This window comes from Petaurus breviceps, unplaced genomic scaffold, assembly GCF_028583685.1.
Source record: "Petaurus breviceps papuanus isolate PSGF00001 unplaced genomic scaffold, PetGlider_PUasm1.0 164, whole genome shotgun sequence".
NCBI lineage: Eukaryota > Metazoa > Chordata > Mammalia > Diprotodontia > Petauridae > Petaurus > Petaurus breviceps.
In genome coordinates this window covers 5,639,438-5,663,547 of record NW_027185735.1, presented here as the reverse complement: position 1 = coordinate 5,663,547, position 24,110 = coordinate 5,639,438, and the positions used below count along the sequence as shown (strand labels likewise).

Here is a 24,110-nt window from a genome sequence, read left to right as displayed (position 1 = left end):
ATGCCACCAAATTTGGATATCAGTACTCTATTAAATAATTCTGAATATTCACTGAGGGTAGTAATTGATTACTTGCTGAAATCTGTTTACTAATTTGATGATTTCACTAGTCTTTTGCATTAGATCAATTTGTGAATGTTCAGAAATAAGGACATTATCTGATATGAATGGATAAGTATTTTGTACAAAATCACAGTACCAAAAAACATAAGTTAAAACTGAGAGATCATATGGCTACTTTTCCATTCAGAGCTGGAGTACTCCCACAGAAAGCCATAGCAAAAATATTTTCAAACTTTTTGAGTTCAAAGAACAATGTTTTATAATCCAATGTTGCCCATAGCAGGCAAGACGATATTCCTAATGTGCAAGTCTAACCTTGTCACCCTTGATTCACCAAACTCTAAAACAGGGGTGGTGAACCTGGAGCCTGAAGGCCATGTGGCCCTCAAGGTCCTCAAGTGCGGGCCTTTGACTAAATCCAAATGTCACAGAACAAACCCCCTTAATAAAAGGATTTGCTCTATAAAACCTGGACTCAGTCAAAGGACCACACTCAAGGACCTAGCAAGCCACAGGAGTCTCTGAGCTGAAAGTTCCCCACCCCAGCTCTAGAAGATGTCTTAATACCTCTAGGACTGAATATATAGCTTCCTCTGTTAGGCATTTAAAGTGCTTCACAATCTGATTTTATCTGTTCTCTGCCTATTTATTAGTCTTCTTCATACTCTCCATGGTGCTGGAAACAAATGATCTTGTTAGTACTTTATCACCCTATTCTTTAAATATCTGACAGAATTTGCTTGGAAAACCATTTGATCCACGGTTTTTGCCTTTGCAAACTTGTTTATGGTGTGTACAATTTATTTTTCTGAAAATGGGTTCTTGGAGGTCCCCTATTTCTTAATACTATCATCTAGGCATTTTATATATTTATAAATATTAATCCATTAAAATTGTCGGTTTTATTGGCATATAATTAGGTAAAATAGTTTCTGATAATTTCTTAATTGTAAATCTACATGTCCTTTTTGTTTAAATGGGCAATTTCAATTTCTTTTTTCTTTTACATTTTATTTAAAAGGAAAAAAAAACCCCAGCACCTATTTATACTTATTACTACAATGGAATTTTTTTTGCTTTAAATTTTATTAACCTCCTCTTTGCTTTTCTGGATTTCTATTTTGATATTTAATAGGGTTCCTAATATTTATTGGTTTTCTTAGCTATTGTTTTTGTGGTTCCATGCCCAATTCACTTATCTGCACTCTCTTTTATTGATGAATATTTAGATATACAAATTTTCTATTTTTTTTTAGTTTACATCATTCATTTCCACAAGATTTTGAATTACAAATTTTCTCCCCATTTTCCCCCTACCCACCACCCCAAAACAGCAATCCCACTGAATATCCCCTCCCCCAATTTGCTCTTTCCTGTATCTTCCCCCATCCCCCCTCTGACTTTCCAGTAGGGCATGGTGAATCTCTATGCCCCAGTGTCTATATATATCTTATTTCCCAGTTACATGTAAAATAATAATATATTTTTAAACATTTGATTTTAAACCTTTTGAATTCTAGATTCTTTCCCTACCTCCCTCATCACCTTACTGGGAAGATAAGCAATTCAATATAGGTCATACATATGTAGTTATGCAAAACATTTCCATAGTGGATATATTGTGAAAGACTGACTCCCTCCATCCCATCCCACCCCCAACTAGTTCTATTCTTTACTTTGATCCTGTCCCTTTTCAAAAGTGGGTGCTTCCAACTTCCCTCCCCGCCCAACCTGCTCTCCCCTCCATCATCTCCTTCCCCCCTACTCTTCTGTAGGGTGAGATACCCTATTTAGTGTGTATGATATTCCCTCCCTAAGCCAAATGAGAATAAGGTTGATTCATTCCCTTTTGCCTTCCTGTTCTTCCCCTCCATTGTAACAGTTTTCCCTTGCTTCTTCTATATAAGATAATTTACCCCATTCTCTCTCTCCCCATCTCCTCTCATTATATTACTCTCACCTCTTAATTTCATCTTTTAATTATAATCTTTTCCTATTCAATTGGTCCTATACCCTCTATGCATACCTGTACACATATATACACACACTCACATATGTATTTATATGCCCATATACCCTCCTATATAGACATATATATGTATGTGTGTGTATGTTATATGTATATATATATATACACACACATTTCTATTCCCTTCAACTATTCTAATACTAAGAAAAGTTTCATAAGTTACAATTATCGTTTTTCCATGTGTGAACGTAAGTAGTTCAACTTTGATAAGTTCTTTATGATTTCTTTTCCCTGTTTACCTTCTCATGCTTTTCTTGCTTCCTATATTTGAATGTCAAATTTTCTATTCAACTCTGGTTTTTTCATCAAGAATGCTTGAAAGTCCTCTATTCCACTGAATGACCATATTTTCCCCTGAAACATGATACTCAAGTTTTGCTGGGTAGGTGATTCTTGGTTTTAATCCTAGCTCCTTTGACCTCCAGAATATTATATTCCAAGCCCTTCAATCCCTTAGTGTAAAAGCTGCCAGATCCTGTGTCATCCTGATTGTGTTTCCACATTTAAATTTCACATATTTAAATTGTTTCTTCCTGGCTGCTTGTAATATTTTCTCCTTGATCTGGGAACTCTGGAACCTGGCTATAATATTTCTAGGAGTTTTCTTTTTGGGATTTTTTTCAGGAGGTGATTGGTGGATTTTTTTTTTTATTTTCACTGATGATTTGTCATTTGAAGGCATCACACACACACACACACACACACGTATATTTAAACATTTGATTTTAAAACTTTGAATTCCAGATTCATTCCCTTCCTCCCTTGTTACTCACCCTTACTGGGAAGATAAGCAATTCAATAAAGGTTGTATATGTGTAGCTATGCTACACATATATGCTAAGACCCAGCCTTTGGGACATAAACTCACAATGTGACAAAAATTTCTGGGCAAACTGGAGAGCAAAAAGTAGATATAGACCAACATCTTACACTGCATACCAAGATGAGGTCAAAATGTATGTATGATTTAAACATAAAGGATGATTTTATAAGCAAATTAAGGGAGAATGGAATATCTTACCTGTCAATCTATAGATAAGAGAAGAATTTATGATCAAACAAGAGATAGAGAACAGCACAAGAAGAAAATTCATCAAATTAAAAAGTTTTTGCACAAACAAATTCACTGTAGCCAAGATTAGAAGGACAACTAAAAACTGGGGAAGACAATTTTTTTTTACAGCAAGTTTCACTGATAAAGGCCTCATTGCTCAAATATGTATAGAGAACTAAGTCAAATCTTTAAGAATATGCATCATTCCCTAACTGATAAACTATCAAAGGATACGAAAAGGTAGTTTTTAGAAGAAATTAAGGCTATTGATAGTCACTATGAAAAAATGTTTTAAATCATTATTGATTAGAAAAATGCAAATTAAAATAACGTTAAGGTACCACTCCACACCTATCAGATTGGCTAATATGAAAGAAAAGGAAAATGACAAATGTTGGAAAGTATGTGGAAAAACTGGGACATTAAAACACTGCTGGAGTTGTGAACTGATCCAACCATTCTAGAGAGCAATTGGAATTATGCCCAAATTACTACAAAACTGTGCATACCCAGCAATATAACTACTAGGTCTGTAGCCCAAAGGGATTAAAAAAAAAAAGCAAAAGAATTTATGTGTACAAAGATATTTATAACAGCTCTTTTTGTGGTGGCAAAGAACTGGAAACTGAGGGGATGTGAATCAACTGGGGAATGGCTGAATAAGTTGCGGTATGTGATTGCAATGTAATTCTATTATGCTATAAGGCAGGATGGTTTCAGAAGAACATGGAAAGACTTATATGAACTGAGGGAAAGTTAAGTGAGAAGAACCAAGAGAACACTGCAAACAGTAACAGCAATATTATGACGATAAACTGTGAATGACTTAGCTATTTTTAGCAATATAATGATCTAAGACAATGTTGAAGGGCATATGATGAAAAAGGACATAGCCACCTTCATAGAAAGAACTGATGGAGTCTGAAAATAGATCAGAAGATGCTTTTTTAAAACTTTATTCTCATTGTTTTTTTTTTTTCTGTGTTTTACATGACTAATATAGAGATATGTATAATCTATATCCAATTGCTTGCCTTCTCAAGAAGGAGGGTATTTGGAACTCAAAAAAAAAAAAGAATGTAAACAGTTAAAGTAAAACAGTTAAAAGTAAATAGTTAAAGATTGTTTTTACCTGAAATTGAAAAATAATATGTAAAAATCTTAAAAAATTTCAAAAAGAACAGTATAAACTCTGGTTTACAAAGAATTATGTTGGCATTGCAAAAAAAAAGGCCAGACCATGAAAAGTCCTATTTTTATTATCAACTTCCAAGTTAGAGGAGGGATAGGTGGGGAGTTGTCATAAATCAAGCTCAAATTAGAATGGAAATATTTCTTTTCTTTTTTTTTTTGGAGGGCGGAGATGAGGCAATCAGGGTTAAGTGACTTGCCCAAGGTCACATAGTTAGTAAGTGTCAAGTGTCTGAGGCCATATTTGAAATCAGGTCATCTTGACTCCAGTGCCAGTGTTCTATTCACTGCGCCACCTAGCTGCCCCAATAGTTACCTCCCCGCCCCATGAAATGATTTATTTTTAGTTTTCAACATTCATTTCCTCAAGATATTGAGTTCCAAAATTTTTTCCCATCTCTCCCCTATTCCCCACTCCAAGATGGCAAGCATACTGATTACCCCTTCCCCCAATCTGCCCTCTCTTCTATCTCCCCCTGTCTCCCCTTACTTTCTTGTAGGGTAAGATGGATTTCTATACCCTATTGCCTATGTATCTTATTTCCCGGTTGCATGTAACAAAAATTTTTAGCATTTGTTTTTAAAACTTTGAGTTCTAGATTCTCTCACTTCTTCCCTCCTCACCCACCCCTGCTGGGAAGATAAACAATTCAATATAGGTTATACATGTGTAATTATGCAAAACATTTCCATAGTAGTCATACTGTAAAAGACTAACAGTATTTCCCTCCATCCTGTCCCTCTGCCTATTTATTCTACCTTCTCCTTTTGACCCTGTCCCTTTTCAAGTGTTTGCTTCTGACTAACCCCTCCCCCAATCTGCTCTTCCTTCTATCTCCCCCCCTCCCCCCCCCTTATCCCCTTCCCCACTACTTTCTTGTAGGGTAAGATACCCAATTGAGTGTGTATGTTATTCCCTCCTTAAGCCAAATCCAATGACAGTAAGGTTGACTTTCACCTCCCTGTTCTTCTCCTCCATTGTAACAGTTTTCTCTTGCCTCTTTTATGTAAAATAGCTTTTTAGTAAAATAATTTTTTAGTAAATTTTAGTAATATAATTTACCCTATTCTATCTCTCCCTTTCTCCTTCTCCCAATGTATTCCTCTCACCTCTTAATTTTATTTTTTAGATAGCATTCCTTCATATTCAACTCATCTTGTGCCCTCTATCTATGTATACACACACACATACACACATATATATTCCCTTCAACTATCCTAATATTGAGAAGTCTCATGAGTTACAAATATCATCTTTCCATGTAGAAAAGTAAACAGTTCAACTTTATTAAGTTTCTTAGGATTTCTCTTTCCTGTTTACCTTTTCATGATTCTCTTGATTCTTATATTTGAAAGCCAAATTTTCTGTTCAACTCTGGTCTTTTCATCAAGAATGCTTGAAAGTGGGGTGGCTAGGTGGCGCAGTGAGTAAAGCGCCGGCCCCAGAGTCAGGAGGACCTGGATTCGGATCCGGCCTCAGACACTTCACACACACACACACACACACACACACACACACACACACACACACACAACCTAGCCATGTAACCTTGGGAAAGTTACTTAACCCCAATTGCCCTCCAAAAGGAGGGAAAAAAAAAGGATGCTTGAAAGTTCTTTATTCCATTGAATATTCATATTTTCCCCTGAAGCATTATACTTAGTTTTTCTGGGTAGGTGATTCTTGGTTTTAATCCTAGCTCATTTGACCTCTGGAATATCATATTAACCCTTCCATCCCTTAACGCAGAAGCTTGCTAGATCTTGTGTTATCCTGATTGTGTTTCCACAATACTCAAATTATTTCTTCCTGAGAGCTTGTAATATTTTCTACTTGACCTGGGAACTTTGGAACTTGGCTATAACATTCCTAGGAGCTTTCCTTTAGGAATCTCTTTCATGAGGTGATCAGCAGATTCTTTTAATTTCTACTTTACCCTCGGTTCTAGAATATCAGTACAGTTTTCCTTGGTAATTCCTTTAAAGTTGTTGTCTAGGCTCTCATGTCCAATAATTTTTTAATTTTCTCTCCTGGATCTATTTTCCAGGTCAGTAGCTTTTCCAATGAGATATTTCACATTGCCTTCTATTTTTTCATTTGTTTGGATCTGTTTAATAGTATCCTGATTTCTCATAAAGTCATTGGCTTCCATTTGCTCCAATCTAATTTTGAAGGAATTATTTACTTCAGTGAACTTTTGAACTTCCTTTTCCATCTGGCCAATTCTGATTTTTAAGGCATTCTTCTCATTAGCTTTTTGTACCTCTTTTGCCATTTGAGTTAGTCTACTTTTTAAGGTGTTATTGTGTTCAGCATTTTTGGGGTCTTAAAAAGCCTTAAGCAAGCTGTTGACTAATTTTTCGTGATTTTCTTGTATCGTTCTCATTTCTCTTCCCAATTTTTCCTCTACATCTCTTACTCGATTTTCAAAATCCTTTTTGTACTCCTCCATGGCCTGCAACCAATTCTTATTTTTCTTGGAGGCTTTGGATGTAGGAGTTTTGACCTTGTTTTCTTCTGGTTGTATGTTTTGATCTTCTTTGTCGCCAAAGAATGATTCTATGGTCTGATTGTGCTTCCTCTGTTTGCTCATCTTCCCAGTTAATTACTTGACTTTAGAGTTCTTTGCCACGGTAGAACTCTGCTTCCAGAGTGGAGAATGCTGTGTCCCAAATTTCTTGGACTTTGTGCAGCTGTTGTCAGAGCTTCTTCTAGGCACCTGCCTCAGAACTGTGAAGAGGACTGCCTCTCCACAGCCTCAACAAGATCTGACACACCAGTGCTCCACCTCACCCCCAGACCTTCACCCAAGACTGCAACCCAGATCCAAGCAGGGCAAAGTAAGAGAATCCTGCCTCAGTGCCAGCAAAGAGATTCCTGTAATTACCCTCTGGTCAGCTACTGGGGCCCTGGAGGCACTTGTCTGCTGCCATAGCCAATGCCACCTCTGCCACCCCAGAGGCAGGGGCTGGACTGCATTCTTCTCTCACCCAGGTCCAACTGAGTTTCCCCACTGACCTTTTACTTTCTCTTTGGCGTTTATGGTTTAGGAAGTCTGGAAACCACCACTGCTGCCAGCAATTCAGTCCCCTGAGGTCTGCTCCGGATGGTCTGTGTCACCAGTCTGTATTGGCGCAGCCCATGGGGGACTGCGCTCTGCTCCCAGACCAGTGCAACAGACCTTTCCTGTTGGTTTGCCAGGTTGACTTCAGCTGGAGATGTATTTCACTCTGTCATTTTGTGGGTTTTGTAGCTCTAAAATTTGTTTAGTCATTTTTTACAAATATTGGAGGTAACTGGGGATGAGCTCAAGTTAGTTCCTGTTTTTATTCTGCAATTTTTGGCTCCATTCCTATTCCCCCAATATTTCTTTAAATTTTTTTTTCATTTGTTTTTAGTTTTCAAAATTTATTTTCATAAGCTTTTGAGTTTTAAATTTTCTCTCCTTCCCTCCTCTCCCCCCTCTGTGCAATGTGATATAGGCTCTACATATATATTCACATTAGTCATGTTTTAAAGAAGAAACAAAACAACAACAAAAAAGAGAGCAAATAGTATGCTTCAATTTCCATTCAGACTCCACAGTTCTTTCTCTAGACATGGACAGTATTTTCCATCATGAGTCTTTTGGAGTTGTCTTAGATCCTTGCATTGTTGAGAAAAGTCAAGTCCATGAAAGTTAGCTATTGCACAATGTGGTTGTTACTGTGCACAATCTTCTCCTGGTTATGCTCATTTCGCTCAGTACCAGTTCATATAAGTCTTAGGTTTTTCTGAAGTCTGCTTGCTCATCATTTGTTAAAACTCAATAGTATTCCATTACATTCATATACCACAACTTATTCATTCATACCCCAATTGACAGGTATCCCCTTAATTTCCAATTCTTGACCACCACAAAAAGAGCCACTATAAATATTTTTGCACATGTGGGTCCTTTTCCCATTTTTATGATCTCTTTGGGATACAAACCTAGAAGTGGTATTGCTGGGTCAAAAGGTATGCGCAGTTTTATGGGCCTTTGGGCATACTTCCAAATTGCTCTCCAGAATGGTTAGATCAATTCACAACTCCACCAACAATGCATTAGTGTTCCAATTTCCCCACAACTTTTCCAACATTTATCATTTTCCTATTTTGTCACATTAGCCCATCTGATAGGTATGATGTGGTACCTTAGAGATGTTTTGATTTACATTAATCAATAGTGATTTAGAACATTTTTTCATATAACTATAGATAGCTTTAATTTCTTCATCTGAAAAGTGCCTGTTCATATCCTTTGACAATTTATCAACTGGGGAATGACTTATATTCTTATAGATTTGACTCAATTCCTATATATTTTAGAAATGAGGCCTTTATCAGAGATACTGGCTGTAAAAATCTTTTCCCAGCTTTCTGTTTGCCTTTTAATCTTGGTTGTATTGGCTTTGTTTGTACAAAAACTTTTCAATTTAAATGGCTAGCATGAGTGAGAAAGGGACTGATTTTGACTAAGGGAACTTGTTTTGTTGGAAGGCCTAATGGAGGGAAGGCTTGGGATGTTGGTGTTCCCTGCATTGGTGACGTGTATGGATTTTGTCTTAAAAAGAATGCTTGGGGTGTTGGTGCTCCCTGCATTGGCAATGTGTATAGACTTCTTCAAGAAAGAGAGTTTGTTATATCTTGTGATTCAAACCTGGGAATGTGCCTGCATATTCATAGTAGCTGTTGTTGGTATCATACTGGTGAAAGATTTGGCTTTTTTTGTGCAAAAACTTTTCAATTTAATGTAATCAAAATCATCCATTTTGCATTTCATAATGTTCTCTTATTTGGTCATAAATTCTTTCCTTCTCCATAGATCTTACAGGTAAACTATTCTTTGTCCTCCTAGTTTGCTTACAGTATCAGCCTTTATATCTAAATCATGTGCCCATTTTGACTTTTTCTTGGTATAAGATGTAAGATGTTGGTCTATGCCTAGTTTCTGCCATACCATTTTCCAGTTTTCCCAGAAGTTTTTGTCAAATAGTGAGTTTTTATCCCAGAAGCTGGAGCCTTTGAATTTATTAAACAGTAGATTACTATAATCATTGACTATTGTGTCTTGCGTACCTAACCTATTACAATGAAAATACTTCTAATAGAAATTCTGCATCTTCTAAAATGCAAAAGTTAAAAATTTAGGTTTAAGTTCTAAAGTTTCAGATCATATCCAAAGGCTATACAGATTTTAAAAATTTGTGCATTAAAACATGGGCAATTAATACTTTTCCAATTATTTGAGTTGGTCTTCATTTCTGCAAATGTGTACTTATATTCATATTATTCCTGTGTGTATCTTTTTGGTAGACTCACAAGTATTTTATATATTCTATAGTTATTTTAAGTGGAATATCTCTCTCTCTTTTTTTAATATCTCTATCTTATTACCATGTTTTATTGGTAACAATGGTAAGGCAGATACACTAATGCACTGAGCTAATCGTGAATTAGTTCAACTATTCTGGAAAGCAATTTGAAATAATGTGGAGGAAACTTTAGAAATACAATGGCGGGGGATATATGAATGTCAGTGTGCCGTGGCTAAAAGTTGTTGTTTCTGTTTAAGTAAGATGAGGGGGGCATAAAGGAAAGCAGGTAGAAGTTAATTTTTCCACTGATATATTCATTTTAATTAGAAATTTGCTACAGTTCACATTTCTATATGAACCCTGTGTTCCTGCTTGTGGTTCTAAGGGTCACTGCAGACCATGGTAGGTTGTCTGGGCAGGTGTGCAGACTCTAAACTTGTGCAAAGTGTGGCTGGTGGCAACTTCTGGCCAATGAGCCGCCTTCTTTGAGCATGATTTCTGTGTTCTTACTTCAAGCTGCACCACTCTCCCAGGAAGTGACTGTAACAAAGCCTGTACTAAGATGTGGCCATATTTGAGGTGGGGGCTCCTGGAGCAAAAGGAAGTTGTACTGTAACCCTGATGCATCCTTAGGGTCACTTGAAAATGTATCTGGACTCAGGTAAAGAAGACCCTGAGAACAGAAGAGGATGGCAGCAAACAAGTGTCTGTGTAGAAAAGTCAGAGAAGGACCTGCTCTTTCAACTTTACAGAGAGTGAAAGAAGTGGGAAGAGATTTTACTTATTTAATAAGAGTGCTTACTGGAATCAGTGTCACAGGTGGCTTATTTTATGTGATTTTCAAAGAACTTTTCCCTTCATCCAGTCCTAATAAAATTTTTGGAAAAGCCTTAGAAAAATGCAGATCTCATCCAGAGGCAGTCAGTGTTTTTGGTCACAGTATTAAAGGTTGTAGGGGATCAACAAGGCGAGGAAGAAGATTGCGTCAGTCATACTGAATATGTAAAAAGATGGACTAAAGTACACCTAACTGAAATTTTACATTGAAGGAATAGTGTATCTTGAAATGAAAGAGAACTCAGAAAGTGGCAAATAGGAATTTCACTATACATTTGTGGATGTTGATGCCCTTCCTAAAAGAACCACTGTTATTGAAGATAATCAATTCTGAGATAATTAACTAAAAGAAATAAGCAACTTCTCATGTGTTATGTCACATGGCAGGGAATTACAACTATTTTGATTTTCACAGTTCTCTTTGTGATCCTATTATAAGTAGGACATAACAAATGATGTTTAATAAGGAGGGGGATTTATGTTGCATTAGAATGATAATATTAGAGACCTTCAGTTGGGCAAAAAAAACCATGAAATAAAGTACATTTTTATATATATATATATATAAAGAATTAATGTGAAGAAAGTGACTAAAATGTTCATTACCTTTTGTTTTAGAGATGCCACTGCCAGGCTCACATACTTAAGACATCAAAGACCAAAAAAAAAAGTTCCACATATACCAAAATATCAATAGCAATACTTCTGATTATAGCAATTAACTGGAAGTATGTAGATGTTCACTGACTGGGAATGGCTAATTAAGTAGATGAAGGTAATGGAACATTATTCTTCTCTAATAAAGAATATGATGACTACAGAGAAGCACAGAAAGACTTACATGAATTGATACAAAGTGAAGTAAACAGAATTAGGGAAACAATATACCTAATTACATCACCTACATTTCCAAGTATATGGTTTTTTGGGGAGAGAGGGAGGGGATAGTGTAAGGGGCAAAGATTTTGTTGTTTCTATCATGTTTTCTTATTGATCCACTTGTTAATTAAGATTCCACTGTTCAGTGTCCAATTGGGTCTGTGTCTTTTAATTGAGTTATGGTTTGCAAAAGGTATGTTTACAATTGTTATTTCATATTTATTAGCAATATTTCTATGCCTTATTACAACTTTTGCAAAATACCGATGTAGGGCTGAGAATATACATATTCTTTTGCTGTTCTGTTTAGAAGATACCATAAGTTTTTTATCTCTAGTTTCTCTAGTTAAATTGTTCAATTCTGTTTTTTTCCCCCATTTGTTTATTCTCCTCTAAGAGTTGTCCAAAAGCACCTGAGCCTAGAATCATGAAGAACTGAGTTCAAATTCAGCCTCAGACATCTACTAGCTCTTATGACCCTGGGCAAGTCACATGAACTATTTACCTCAGTTTCCTCATCTGTAAAATGGGGATCATAATAGCACCTACCTCTCAAGTAAGGATCAAATGAGATAATAATTGTAAGATTCTTAGCACAGTGCCTATCATATAATAAGGTTATATACATCTTACCTATTATTAGTTACTTTTAACTATATCTTCTTGTAATTCAGTTAAATTTTCATTTAGGGATTGAGATGTCAGGCATTTGAAATATAGTTTAAAAGATATATCTATGTCTATGGTTCATTTCAGCATAATGTCATTTTCTTGATTACCTTTTAGGCTTTTTTTTCTCTTTTTCTGATAGTATGATTTAAACTCTTACTTTTTTGGATTCACTTAACTTGTGTAAATTTTGATTACTAAAAGAGAGGAAGGTAGACTTGTCATGTGGAGGATGGAAGGAACAATAGATGGCCTGGTGTCTTCTTGGTGTCTGGATTCTTCATCACCTACCCTCACCCCCAAGTAGTGAATTTTAGAAGACACAGAAAAGAGTCAGGTGGGTAGATAAGCATGGTTGAGCTGATATCAGCACTGCTTCAGGGAATAGCAACAATAACAGGTCACTGACCCAGATGAGCAGAAGACTAGGTTTGATCAGAAGAACGGGTCATTTTGTGAGTGTGATTGTATGAAAGAAGGGGGTGGGGGATGGGAGGAGAGGAAGAGTGTCTATGTTTGTGCACACAGGGTCTGCAAATGGACAATGAGCTGGGCCAGAATAGAATAGGTGGAGAAATAAAGTGAGATAGATAACATTTAGGAAATTATGTGCTATTTTCAATAATTAAAATCCAATCCCTGACATAAAAATGTGCTGTCACTACCAATATTCTCTCCTAAAAAAGTGGCACGAAATAACAGACAGAAGTTTGGCCTTTAAAGTCAGGAACACCTGGGTTCAAAGATCTCCCTCTGAAACATATGAGCCCTGTGACCATGAGTAAGTCACTTAACTCCTCAGTGCCTCAGGCAACTCTCTGAGACCATAAGTTGCAGACAAGTTGTCGAGCTGCATCAATGAAGGGATTTTCCACATGGGAAATTCCCCATACATGTCTAGACCAAAAATAAAATCTAATGATGTTATATGACTATGAATTATAAAATACCACAATCTTTAAAAGACCAAAATTATGCATGACTCAAAGAGTAACAGAGTGAACAGTGGGGAGGTAAACCGTTGGACTTTATTAGCAATGATATGTTAAGAAGTGTAGTAAAAGATATCAAACAAATATATGATCACAGAGGGAGATGATCATGTAGAAAGATTGAGAGACAATAGTCTAAGAACTATACTGGTACCCCATAAAATGTTACAAGACCTAATATCTAGATCCTTAGGTACATAGGCAGTTAGGTATTAGTGTAGTAGATGAAGAGTTGGGCCTTGAATCAGGAACATCCAAGCCACTGACACTAGTAGTTGTGCGACCATGGGTAAGTCACTTAACCACTATTTGCCTCAGTTTCCTCATCTGTAAAATGAGGAAAATAATAGCACCTACCTCCTAGGGTTGTTGTGAGGCTCAAAAGAGATGATAATTGTAAAGAGCTTAGCAGAATGCCTGGCACAGTTAAGAGCTACATAAATGTTAGCTATTATTATTCTTATTGGGAAGAGATATAGGAGACCATTGGCCATGCTATGCGAGACAAAATAATCTTTTCCCCTTCAAATTTTCACTTTAAGTTTTGAGATGAGTCAATAAGCCCAAGTCCTCTCCCAGATTAATAAATAAGGATATTTATTACTTAATTCTATCTCCATAAGTAACTTAAAGTCATGAAGGTAGAGGCAATACAGAATTTAAAACAACTTATTTTTAACATGAATAAAACCTGTTTTAAAATTCTAAAAAATATCTTTAGATTTCTTAATTTCTATAACAATGAAAGCTAAAAAGCTAACACAGAATACGTTTTTCTAGAAACACTCAGAAGAAGAACAGAAAGCTATCTTTCCACTAAAAACTATGCTTCTGCCCATAGGTAAGAGGTCTAAAACAGAAAATTGTTTTATCTCATCAGTCTATATAGTAATACTAACTCTCTAAAAAAGCAATTGACTGGGCTCACCTTGGGTGTTGTTTTTCTGTATTGGTCACCTCCATCAAGCACATCTTTCAGGACTCTCTGCTTAAGAAATTCATACTCTTCTGAGTTCAACTGATTAGACTCTAACATTCTTTCACAGGCTGAACATCTCCCACTGTAATAAAAATTGTATTTTGTTAGTATGATGAAATCCAGGAAGAGACTTTTTTGAGTGGAGAATTCCAGGACTGTACCCAAAAGGAAAAAGAACAAAATATTTTACAATATTATGCAAATCAATGTGACCACCTGGTCTAGACAGCCACTTAGCTACCAGATTAGGTACTTTAATCCATCCATAAAAGGCAAACAAGTATTCACATAATTGTTTTTATTGAAACAATTATTGGGATTTGCAACTAAAGGGAAATTACAACTAAGTCCTCAAACCAGACAAAACAGTTTAAAAGTTGTATCTGTAGAGGAGGATTTGTAGTTATTTCAAATTACAAAATTGGCTTATTCATTATTCTCTCTATTTTTTAATTAAGTACTGTTTCAACATATCATACAAAGCTCAGTGTATTGCCAAATTAATTTCTGAAAGAAATTAAGTAAAATGATTTTTAAGTAAAAAGAGTTGAAACTGATTCAAACGAAAACTTGACACTGGTGCTCTTCCACTTGTCAAATGATAGGGTAGATGTTTACTTTAAAAATGAGTACTAACACTGTCCAATGTTTTTGGGATCTTTTTTAGGTTACAAAATACAGTGTTGATATGAATATTTTTCCTTGTTTTCAGTAATCTTACAAACTCAGTACTAAGATCAAAGGGTATGAACAATTACATAATTTTTCTTGGTGATTAAAAATGTTTTCCAACCTAGCTAATACACAGCTTCACTAATAGTTAATTAGCACACTTGTTTTCTCAACGCTTTTCATATGCTACCATGTTTGCTAATATAACGAGTGAGACAGTTTAAGGGTAGTTTATTCACATTTATATGATTATTATATATTTTTGTAATTTGTAGAGGTTAACCAGTAGTTTTCAATTTTTATTTTGTTTTACATCTTAGATCTGCTAATTAATCCTTATAACCTTAGATAAGAGAACTTCTTTAGGATTCAGTTTCTTCAACTAAAAAAGAAAGGAGGGCTGGAGGTTAGAGTACACTGGTCCCTGCTAATTCTAAGATCTATGATGTCTTTGTTCATATTCTGTATTATCTTACAGACTTGTGTAGATTCTGATATAAAATTTAATCAGAGAAATTTTCTGCCAAGACTTCCCCAGTAAATATCTTTATTTTCCTTTAAGTCACAGATTACTTCTGACAAAGATTTTTTTTAACAATAAAACGAGTCTTTTTTTTTTTTTATTAATTTGTTTGTTTCCTTTTAGTTTACAGGATTCAATTCCACAATTCCTTGAGTTTCACATTTTGTCTCCCTCCCTCCCCTCCCCTCTATGGTGGCTTATAGTCAAGTATAGGATCTGTAAATACTTTCACATTATACATTAGTCAGGTTATAAGGATGAATTGTACCAGCTGGAATGAAAAATGGTAAAGAGGATATAAAACCAAATAAGAGAAGGAAAAAGATCAGATATTTTGCTTCCACCTGGATATAAACTTAGTATAAACTTAGTTCTTTCTAGTTCTTTCTCTGGATGCACATATTTCTCTCCATCATGAGTCTTTTGGGATTGACTTATATCACTGCATTGCTGAGAAGAGTTCAGTCTATCAAAGTTGGTCATCACACATATGTTGTGTCTATAATTGTGGTACAAATTTCTCCTGGTTCTACTCTTCTCACTCAGCCATCAGTTCTTTTAAGCCTCTCCAGGTAAATATGAAGACCATCTGCTCCTCGTTTCTTACAGCACAATAGTATTCCATAATATGCATATACCACAACTTGTTCAGCCATTCCCCAATTGATGGGCACCCCCTTAATTTCCAATTCTTTGCTACCACGAAAAGAGCTGCTATAAACATTTTTGTACATATGGGTCTTTCTCCCATTTCTATGATCTCTTTGGGATATAACCCAATAAAACTAGTCTTTTACAAAATTCTCTATACAGCATGCCTGAAAACTCATACCCCATTCATACTCGTTAGATTTATAAGCTTCCCTTCTCCTCTAAAATTTTTAATTGTAAAATTTTTACTTTTACGTAGTATTCATTTGGATTTTTTTGGGGGGAGCAACATGTGGTATATGATGCTGAGCAAAACCTATTTTATACCAGACTTTTATAATTCTCCCAGAAGTTCTTTCTCCAGTAATATGTTTTTAGTTTGTGAAGTTGGTGAATAAAAAAGCATTTATTAAGAACTTACTAAGCACCAAGAACTATGTTAAGTGCTGGCAATAACAAATTAAAAAATAAAAATTTAATTAAAAAAAAAAACCTAGAGGACTACAACATATATAGAATAGTATCGGTCAAGAAGGTATGTTGTGGAATGAGAAATAAGCAGGAATGGTGATTGGAGTCAAAGTAAAATTAATTTTGTATTTCCAGTAATGGTAGTATGGATTTTTACTGATGTTTTGAGAGCCAGATTTGGAAGGGGAAGGGCAGCAAGAGAGGATCATAAAAAGCATGACATTCTATCATGGAGATAGCTGGGAAGCGATATTATGGGTTCTTAAGCCCTGAAACTTGTTTTTGTTTATAATATTGTAGTCACCACAAAAATTGTTTTCCTAGCCCTATACATTTCACTCGGTATCAGTTCATACAAGTCTTCCTAGGTTTTTCTGAATAAAATCTATTTCTCAAAGCTGGCACAACAATATTTCATTATATTCATATATCAAACATCATTTAATCATTTCCCATTGAATAGATACCTCCCATTTATTAGTTCTTTGCTATCATGAAAAGCTATAAATATAGCTATATTTAAATATAAATATATATTTAAATATATAAATTATATATAAAAACTGCTATAAATATTTTTGTACATATAAATATTTTGTATATATGTATATAAAGGATATATATATATATATATATATATATATAATATCATTTCCTTTTTCTGTCTTTGATCACTTTGCAATCTAAAATCTGAGTAGTGATATTTTGGGGCAATGGTTTAGTTATTTTGAGGAAATGGTTTAGTTGTTTTGAGGGCATAGTTGCAAAATGTTTTCAAGAATGACTGGGACAATTTAGAGCTCCATTAAAAGTCTATCAGGGTGCCTGACTTCCCACATACCTCTAAAAATTGTCATTAAAAAAACTAAAAAAAAAAAAAAATCTTGGCCAATCTGACAGGCTTGAATTCTATTACTTTGCACTTCTCTTTATTAGTTATTTGGAACATTTTAAAAATGCAGTTATTGATAGTTTGGGTTTCTTCCCTTGAAATTTCCTGTTCATATCCTTTGACTATCTCAATTGGGGAATGGCTTATTCTTATAAATTTGAATTAATTCCTTATGTATCTTAGATAACAGACCTTTATCAGGGAAACTTATTGCAAAGATTATTTCCCCCCAAAAAATATTTCAATTCTACTTTGACCTCCACTGATTTTGTTGGGACATATACTTCTAAATTTTAAGTAATCAAAATTGCCCATTTTGTTTTCTATGATGCTCTTTATCCCTTATCTGGGTAAGAATTCTTCCTTATTTATAGCTGTGAAACATATCTCCTTCTTGCTCTTCTGATTTATTTATGGTGGGACCTTTTATATTTAAGGCATATCAAATTGGAATTTATTGGGATATATGGCATAACTTATTTATCTAAACCTAATCTCTGCCAGTCTGCTTTCCAAATAGTTTTTTTATTGAACTTCAGTAGTTACAATTTTTGGGTTAAATACTCTAGGAGGATAACAAATTTAAAACTGTAAGGAACATTAGAAGCTATCAGGTCCAGCCCCTGTACTTAATAGATGAAGAAACTGAGGCACAGAAAAATTAAATGAGGTACCCAGGATCATACAGCTAATGAGTGTCTAGGGCAGAATTTGAACTTAGGTCTTCCTGACTTCAAGTTGAGTTGTCCTATCTCAAACATTACACTTTCCTTTCCTTCTGTACCATGTGTATCTAATCTGTTCCACTGAACTTTAAAAAACAAAACAAAAATTAATGCCATATAGCCATAATTATGGCTTTACAGTATAGTTTGAAATCTGGTACTGCTAAGGATACTTTCCTTCCTATTTTTCCCCTTGGATTCTTTACCTTTTATTGCTCCAAATGAATTTGATGATTATTTTTTCTACTTCTACTTTGGCAGTTTGACTGGCATGGGACAAAATTATATTAGTTTAGGTAGTACAGTTCTTTTTATTAAACTGGTAATGATCTAGACAGGAGAAATTAGTATTATGTCTGTCTCAGTCTGCATTTCTGTACTGTATTTCATAGTTAAAAAGAAGTAATTCCTGTGTGTGCTTTACAAGGCAGATTTACAAATATATTATACTTTGTATAGGTATTTTGACTAAAAATTCTTTCTGAAATTTTATAATTTATTACATAGGTTTATTTTATATCCTGTTACTTCAGTAGTCATATTTTTAGCTGAACTTTTGGGTTCTCAAGATAGACTATCATATGACTTGTAAAAATATTTTTGTTTTCTCTTTGACTATGCTTATTCCTTTCATTTCTATTTCTTGTTGTATTACTGTAGTTAACATTTCTAGCACTATATCAAATAACAGTGGTGGTGATATCTTTGCTTTACCTTAATCGTACTGGAAAGACTACATTTCACTGTTATATATAATGAGAGCGCTTGGTTTTAAATAAATATCCTTAAGCATATTAAGAAAGGTCCATCTATTAGCATGTTTTCTGGTGTTTGTAATAGAAATGAGTTACATTTTGTCAAAAACTTTTTCTGTATCTACTGATGTTATCATATAATTTTAAATTTTGTTGTCATTAATATAGTCTATTTTTCTTACAGTAATTCTGGTAGGAATCTAACCCCCTTGAAGTGTATAGTCTTTACAGATGTTATAACCTCTTTGCTAATATTTTATTTAATGTTTTTGCACTGATATTTATTAGCATTATTGTTCTATTAGCAGGTGTTCTTATCCTGTGGTCTGTGTACTTTAAAAAAAAAGTATTTTGATAACTGTATTTAAATATAATTGCCTTCCTTCATAATTCAATGTATTTAAATTTATGCATTTAAAAACAATTTGAGAAGAGGTCTATAGGCTTCACCATCCTAGAAAAAGGGTCCAGGACAGAAAAAAATGTTAAGAACCCTTGGTGTATAGTTTTCTTTTTCTATCTCTCTCTGGTTTAGGTATCAAGAATTAGGTAGAATCCCTTTTCCTTTTTCTGCAAACAATTTGTGCAATAATAGAATTAAATTCTTTCTGTGGAAAGAATTCACTTATGAATCCATTTGGTTCTTTTTTCTTTCTTTGGGAGTTCAGTTGGCACCAGCTCTATTTTTCTGTTTTCTAAAAATTTCTTATTCTATTAATAGAGATAGTTTATATTTTTATAATTAAATATGTATCCATTTCATCTAGATTATCAGATAGTTTGGTCTCTAATTGCCCAAAATATTTGTTAGTTTCTTCTATATCAACTTCCTTTGTGGTGAAATCCTCTTCATATCTGATAATGGGAATTTAGTTCTCTTCTATATTTTTACTCCAGAATTTATTTATTTTTAGTTTTCAACATTCATTTTGAAAAGATTTTGAGTTCTAAATTTTCTCCCTTCTTCCCTCATCTCCCCCCTCCCAATGAGAAGACAAGCAATTCAATATAGGTTACACATGTGCAGTTATGCAAAACATTTCCATAGTAGTCATATTGTGAAAGACTACATTTCACTCCATCAGATCCCACCCCCCCCATTTATTCTATTTTTTCCTTTGACCCTGTCCCTTTTCAAAAGTGTTTGCTTTTGACCATCCCTTCTCCCAATCTGCCCTTTCTTCTATCATCCTCTCCTTTTCTCCCCTCCCCCCTATTTTCCTGTAGGATAAGATATCCAATTGAGTGCCTATGTTATTCCCTCATTAAGCCAAATCCAAGGAGAGTAAGGTTGACTCATTCTCTTTCACCGTCCTGCTCTTCCCCTCCATTGTAACTGCTTTCTCTTGCCTCTTTTATATGAGATAATTTACCCTATTCTATCTCTCCCTTTCTCCTCCCAATATATTCCTCTCTCACCCCTTAATTTTATTTTTTAGATATCCTTTCATATTCAATTCACCCTGTGTCCTCTGTCCATATATACATATACACATACATATATACACATTTACACTTATACACATACATATAAGATACATACATATATACACACATGCCTATCATATAGATAGATACACACGTATTCCCTTCAACTATCTTAATACTGACAAAAGTCTCATGAGTTACAAATATTATCTTTCCATGTAGGAATGTAAATAGTTCAACTTCGATAAGTTCCTTATGATTTCTCTTTCCTGTTTACCTTTTCATGCTTCTCTTGATTCTTGTATCTGAAAGTCAAATTTTCTGTTCAGCTCTGGACTTTTCAGCAAGAATGCTTGAAAGACCTCTATTTCATTGAATATCCATATTTTCCCCTTAAGTAATATACTCAGTTTTGCTGTGTAAATGATTCTTGGTTTTAATCCTAGTTCCTTTGTCCTCCGGCATATCATATTCCAAGCCCTTCTATTCCTCAATGTAGAAGCTGCTAGATCTTGTGCTATTCTGACCGTATTTCCACAATACTCAAATTGTTTCTTCCGGACTGCTTGCAATATTTTCTCCTTCACCTGGGAACTCTGGAATTTGGTTATAATATTCCTAGAAGCTTTCTTTTTGGGATCTTTTTCAAGAGGTGATTGGCAAAATCTTTCCATTTCTATTTTGCCCTCTGGTTCTAGAATATCAGAGAAGTTTTCCTTGATAATTTCTTGAAAAATGATATCTAGGCTCTTTTTTTGATCGTGGCTTTCAGGTAGTCCAAGAATTTTAAAATTATCTCTCCTGGAGCTATTTTCCAGGTCAGTTGTTTTTCTGATGAGATATTTTACGTGGTCTTCTATTTTTTCATTCTTTTGGATCTGTTTTATAATATCTTGATTTCTCATAAAGTCTTTAGCTTCTATTTGCTCCATTCTAATTTTGAAGGAATTATTTTCTTCAGTGGGCTTTTGAAGTTCCTTTTCCATCTGGCCAATTCTGCTTTTTAAACCATTCTTCTCTTTACTGGCTTTTTGGACCTCTTTTGCCATTTGAGTTAATCTATTTTTGCTCATTTTCCCAGTCAATTACTTGACTTTTCAGCTTTTTGCCAAAGTAGGATTCTGCTTCCAAAGTGGAGAATGCTTTGTCCTAAATTTCTGGAGATTTGCATAGCTATTATCAGAGCTGCTTCTAGGCACCTGTGAATTTTCAGTTCTTCTAAGGTGACATGATCAGAGGAGAAGTGTTTACTCCTCCCTGGTCTGTGAGTGACCAAAGGCACTCTGTTCTCCCTTACAAGTGTGAGGAGGAATCCTTTTCCACAGTCACCACAAGTTCTACCATGCCAGTGCTCTTCTTCATCCCAGGACCGCCATACAAGACTATGACACAGATCCAAGCAGGGCAAAGCAAGAACAAGTGTCCTCTGATCAGTCACTTGAGTCCCTCCTCCCCACAGTTCCCCATCTGTGGGCATGGAGCTCTGGAAGAAGTCACTGCTACTGCTGTGGCTGCTGCCACTGTTACCACCACCACCACCACCACCACCACCACCACCATTCCAGCATGGGCTGGACCATGCTCTTCTCTCACCCAGGTCCAAGAGAGCTTCCCCACTGACCTTTTACTTTGTCTTTGGTGTTTGTGGGTTGAGAAGTCTAGAAAATTGCTCCAGCTACCAGTGATTCAATCAGGTATTCAACAGGCCCTGGGGCCTGCTCTGGGCCAGTCTATGCTTGTGTGTGGCCCATGCAGTGCTGTGCTCTGCTCTCAGTCTGGTACAATAGACCCTTCCTTGTCAGACTGCCAGGCTGTCTTCAGCTGGAGATGTTTCCCGCTGTCATTTTCTGGGTTTTTTAGCTCTAAACTTTGTTTAGTCATTTTTTACAGGTATTTGAAGTTGATTGGGGGACGAGCTCAAGCAAGTTCCTCCTTTTACTCTGCCATCTTGGTGTTGCCCCCCTCTCTTTTTTATTTTTAAAATTAGATTATCTGGTTTATGGTTTATTTTTGTCCTTCTTATTACCCAAGGCCAACTTGTACCTTGACTGGATCATTGTAGATCTTCTCTAGCAATCTGAAACTTCATTCACCCTTCCCTCACTCTAATTTTCAACTTTCTCTATTGGTTCCTTCTCCTCTGCCTTCGAACAGACTCAAATCTCTCTCACAATTAAAAAACCTTCACTAGTCTTTACCATATGTCTCCTCCCTTTTTTAGACAAACTCTTAGTAAAAAAAATAAACAGCCTATGTTTTTGCCTCTACTTACTCTTCTTTCATTCCCTTCTCAACCTTTTCCAGTGTGATTTCCAACCTCATTACAAGTGAAATTGTTTTCTCTGGTTACTATGATGTTATTTTCTCAGTTTTCATTCTTCTCAGTCTATCAGCTGTATTTGACTGTACTGACTGCCTGCTCTTGCATCATTTTCCCTCTGTGGGGTTTTCCTAATTCTCTACCTTTCTGAGTACTTCTAAGTCTTCTTTGCAGGATCATCAACCAGACTGTGCCTCCTAACTTTGAGAGCATCTCAAAACTACGTTATAGACCCACTTCTCTCTTTTCTGAGACACCTCTACAACAACCAGGAATTTAAGTGCCATCACTAAGCAAATGACTCACATCCATCCTCCATCTCTCACCTACATTCCAATCCAGCATCATCAACTGCCCACTGAACATTTCAAACTGGAAGTCCTACAGGCATTTATAACACATGACCAAAACAGAACTTATCTTTCCCTATCCCCAATCCTACACCTTTTCCAAACTTCTCTATTTCTGTAAAGGGTTATCATCATTCTTCTAGTCTACCAGATTTAAAACCTCAGAATTATCCATGATCCCCAATCTTATAAATCCAATCAGTTGGCAAATCTTGTCATTTCTACTTTCACTTAACATCTCTTGTACCACAGTAATTCTCTATATTCACATAGCCAAACACATACGTCAGCCACTCATCACTTCTTGCCTAGACTATTATAATAGCTTTCTAATTGGTCTCCTTGCCTTTAGTCTTTCTCTACTTGATTCCATCCTCCAAACAGCTTTCAAAGTCCTGTTCCTTAAGTATACTTTTGACAATTTCATTCTTCTACTCATAAAACTCTAGGGGACTCCCTATTGCCTCTAGGATTAAAGAACTTTATCTGTCTTTTAAAACTCTTCAGAAGTTGACTCCAGTCTATCTTTCCAGCCTCAGCATTGATTGCTCTCCTTTTTTTACTCTTTGGTCTAACCAAATTGGTCTTCTCTCTGTTCCTTACTCACAGAAGTACATTTTTCATCTTTGTGCCTTTATACTGGATGTCTCCCATGTCTGGAATACATCTATTCCTCACCATCTCTGTGAATTCCTCACTTCCTTCAAAACACAAGTAAAGGATTACCTTCTACACAACACCCTCAACTTCATGCTGGAATACTTGAGTTCAAACCTGGCCTCTGCCACTCACTTGCCATGCAACCTTGGACAAATCACTTAACTTCTATCTGCCTCAGTTTCCTCAAGTATAAAATGGAATAATAGCATGAGTTATTGTGAGGATTAAATGACCTATTTTGTAACATGCCTAACAAAGTGCCTGGCACCACTAGGTTCTTAGTAAATCCTTATTTGCTTCCTTCTTTCTTACCTATCTTGTACTTATTCTCTATGTGTTTACATTCATGGGAATGTTTTCTTTCCCAGGGGGATGAATGTAGGGACTATTTTATTTTTTGTCTTTCTATTCTTTAGCACAGTGGCCAGCACATAGCCGATGCCTTATAACTGCCTTTTGGTTCATGGTAGCATGTAGCTATAAGAACTACAAAAGAATTTTTTACTTAAAATTTTTTTTCGTAACATGGTATGCAGATTCTCTTTTCCTTTTTTTTTCCTGATACCAATTTTTTAAAAAAAAATTTAACAAAATTTTGTTGGTAATAGGTTTAAAATATGTTTACAACAA

General features: G+C 35.3%; 1 protein-coding gene and 1 pseudogene across 5 annotated transcripts in view; one reads left to right on the top strand and one right to left on the bottom strand.

Moving 5' to 3' along the window:
- Window positions 1-24,110, bottom strand: part of PRORP (protein only RNase P catalytic subunit) — an 86,792-nt gene that overhangs the window by 20,319 nt on the left and 42,363 nt on the right. For all 5 annotated transcript variants that reach the window (XM_069082244.1, XM_069082243.1, XM_069082245.1 and 2 more), the window contains one exon: window positions 13,983-14,115. In XM_069082244.1, coding sequence (XP_068938345.1) covers window positions 13,983-14,115 — 133 coding nt within the window. The remainder of the gene's footprint in view (window positions 1-13,982; window positions 14,116-24,110) is intronic.
- LOC138156910 (mitochondrial import inner membrane translocase subunit Tim21 pseudogene) lies at window positions 316-11,461 on the top strand (annotated as a pseudogene).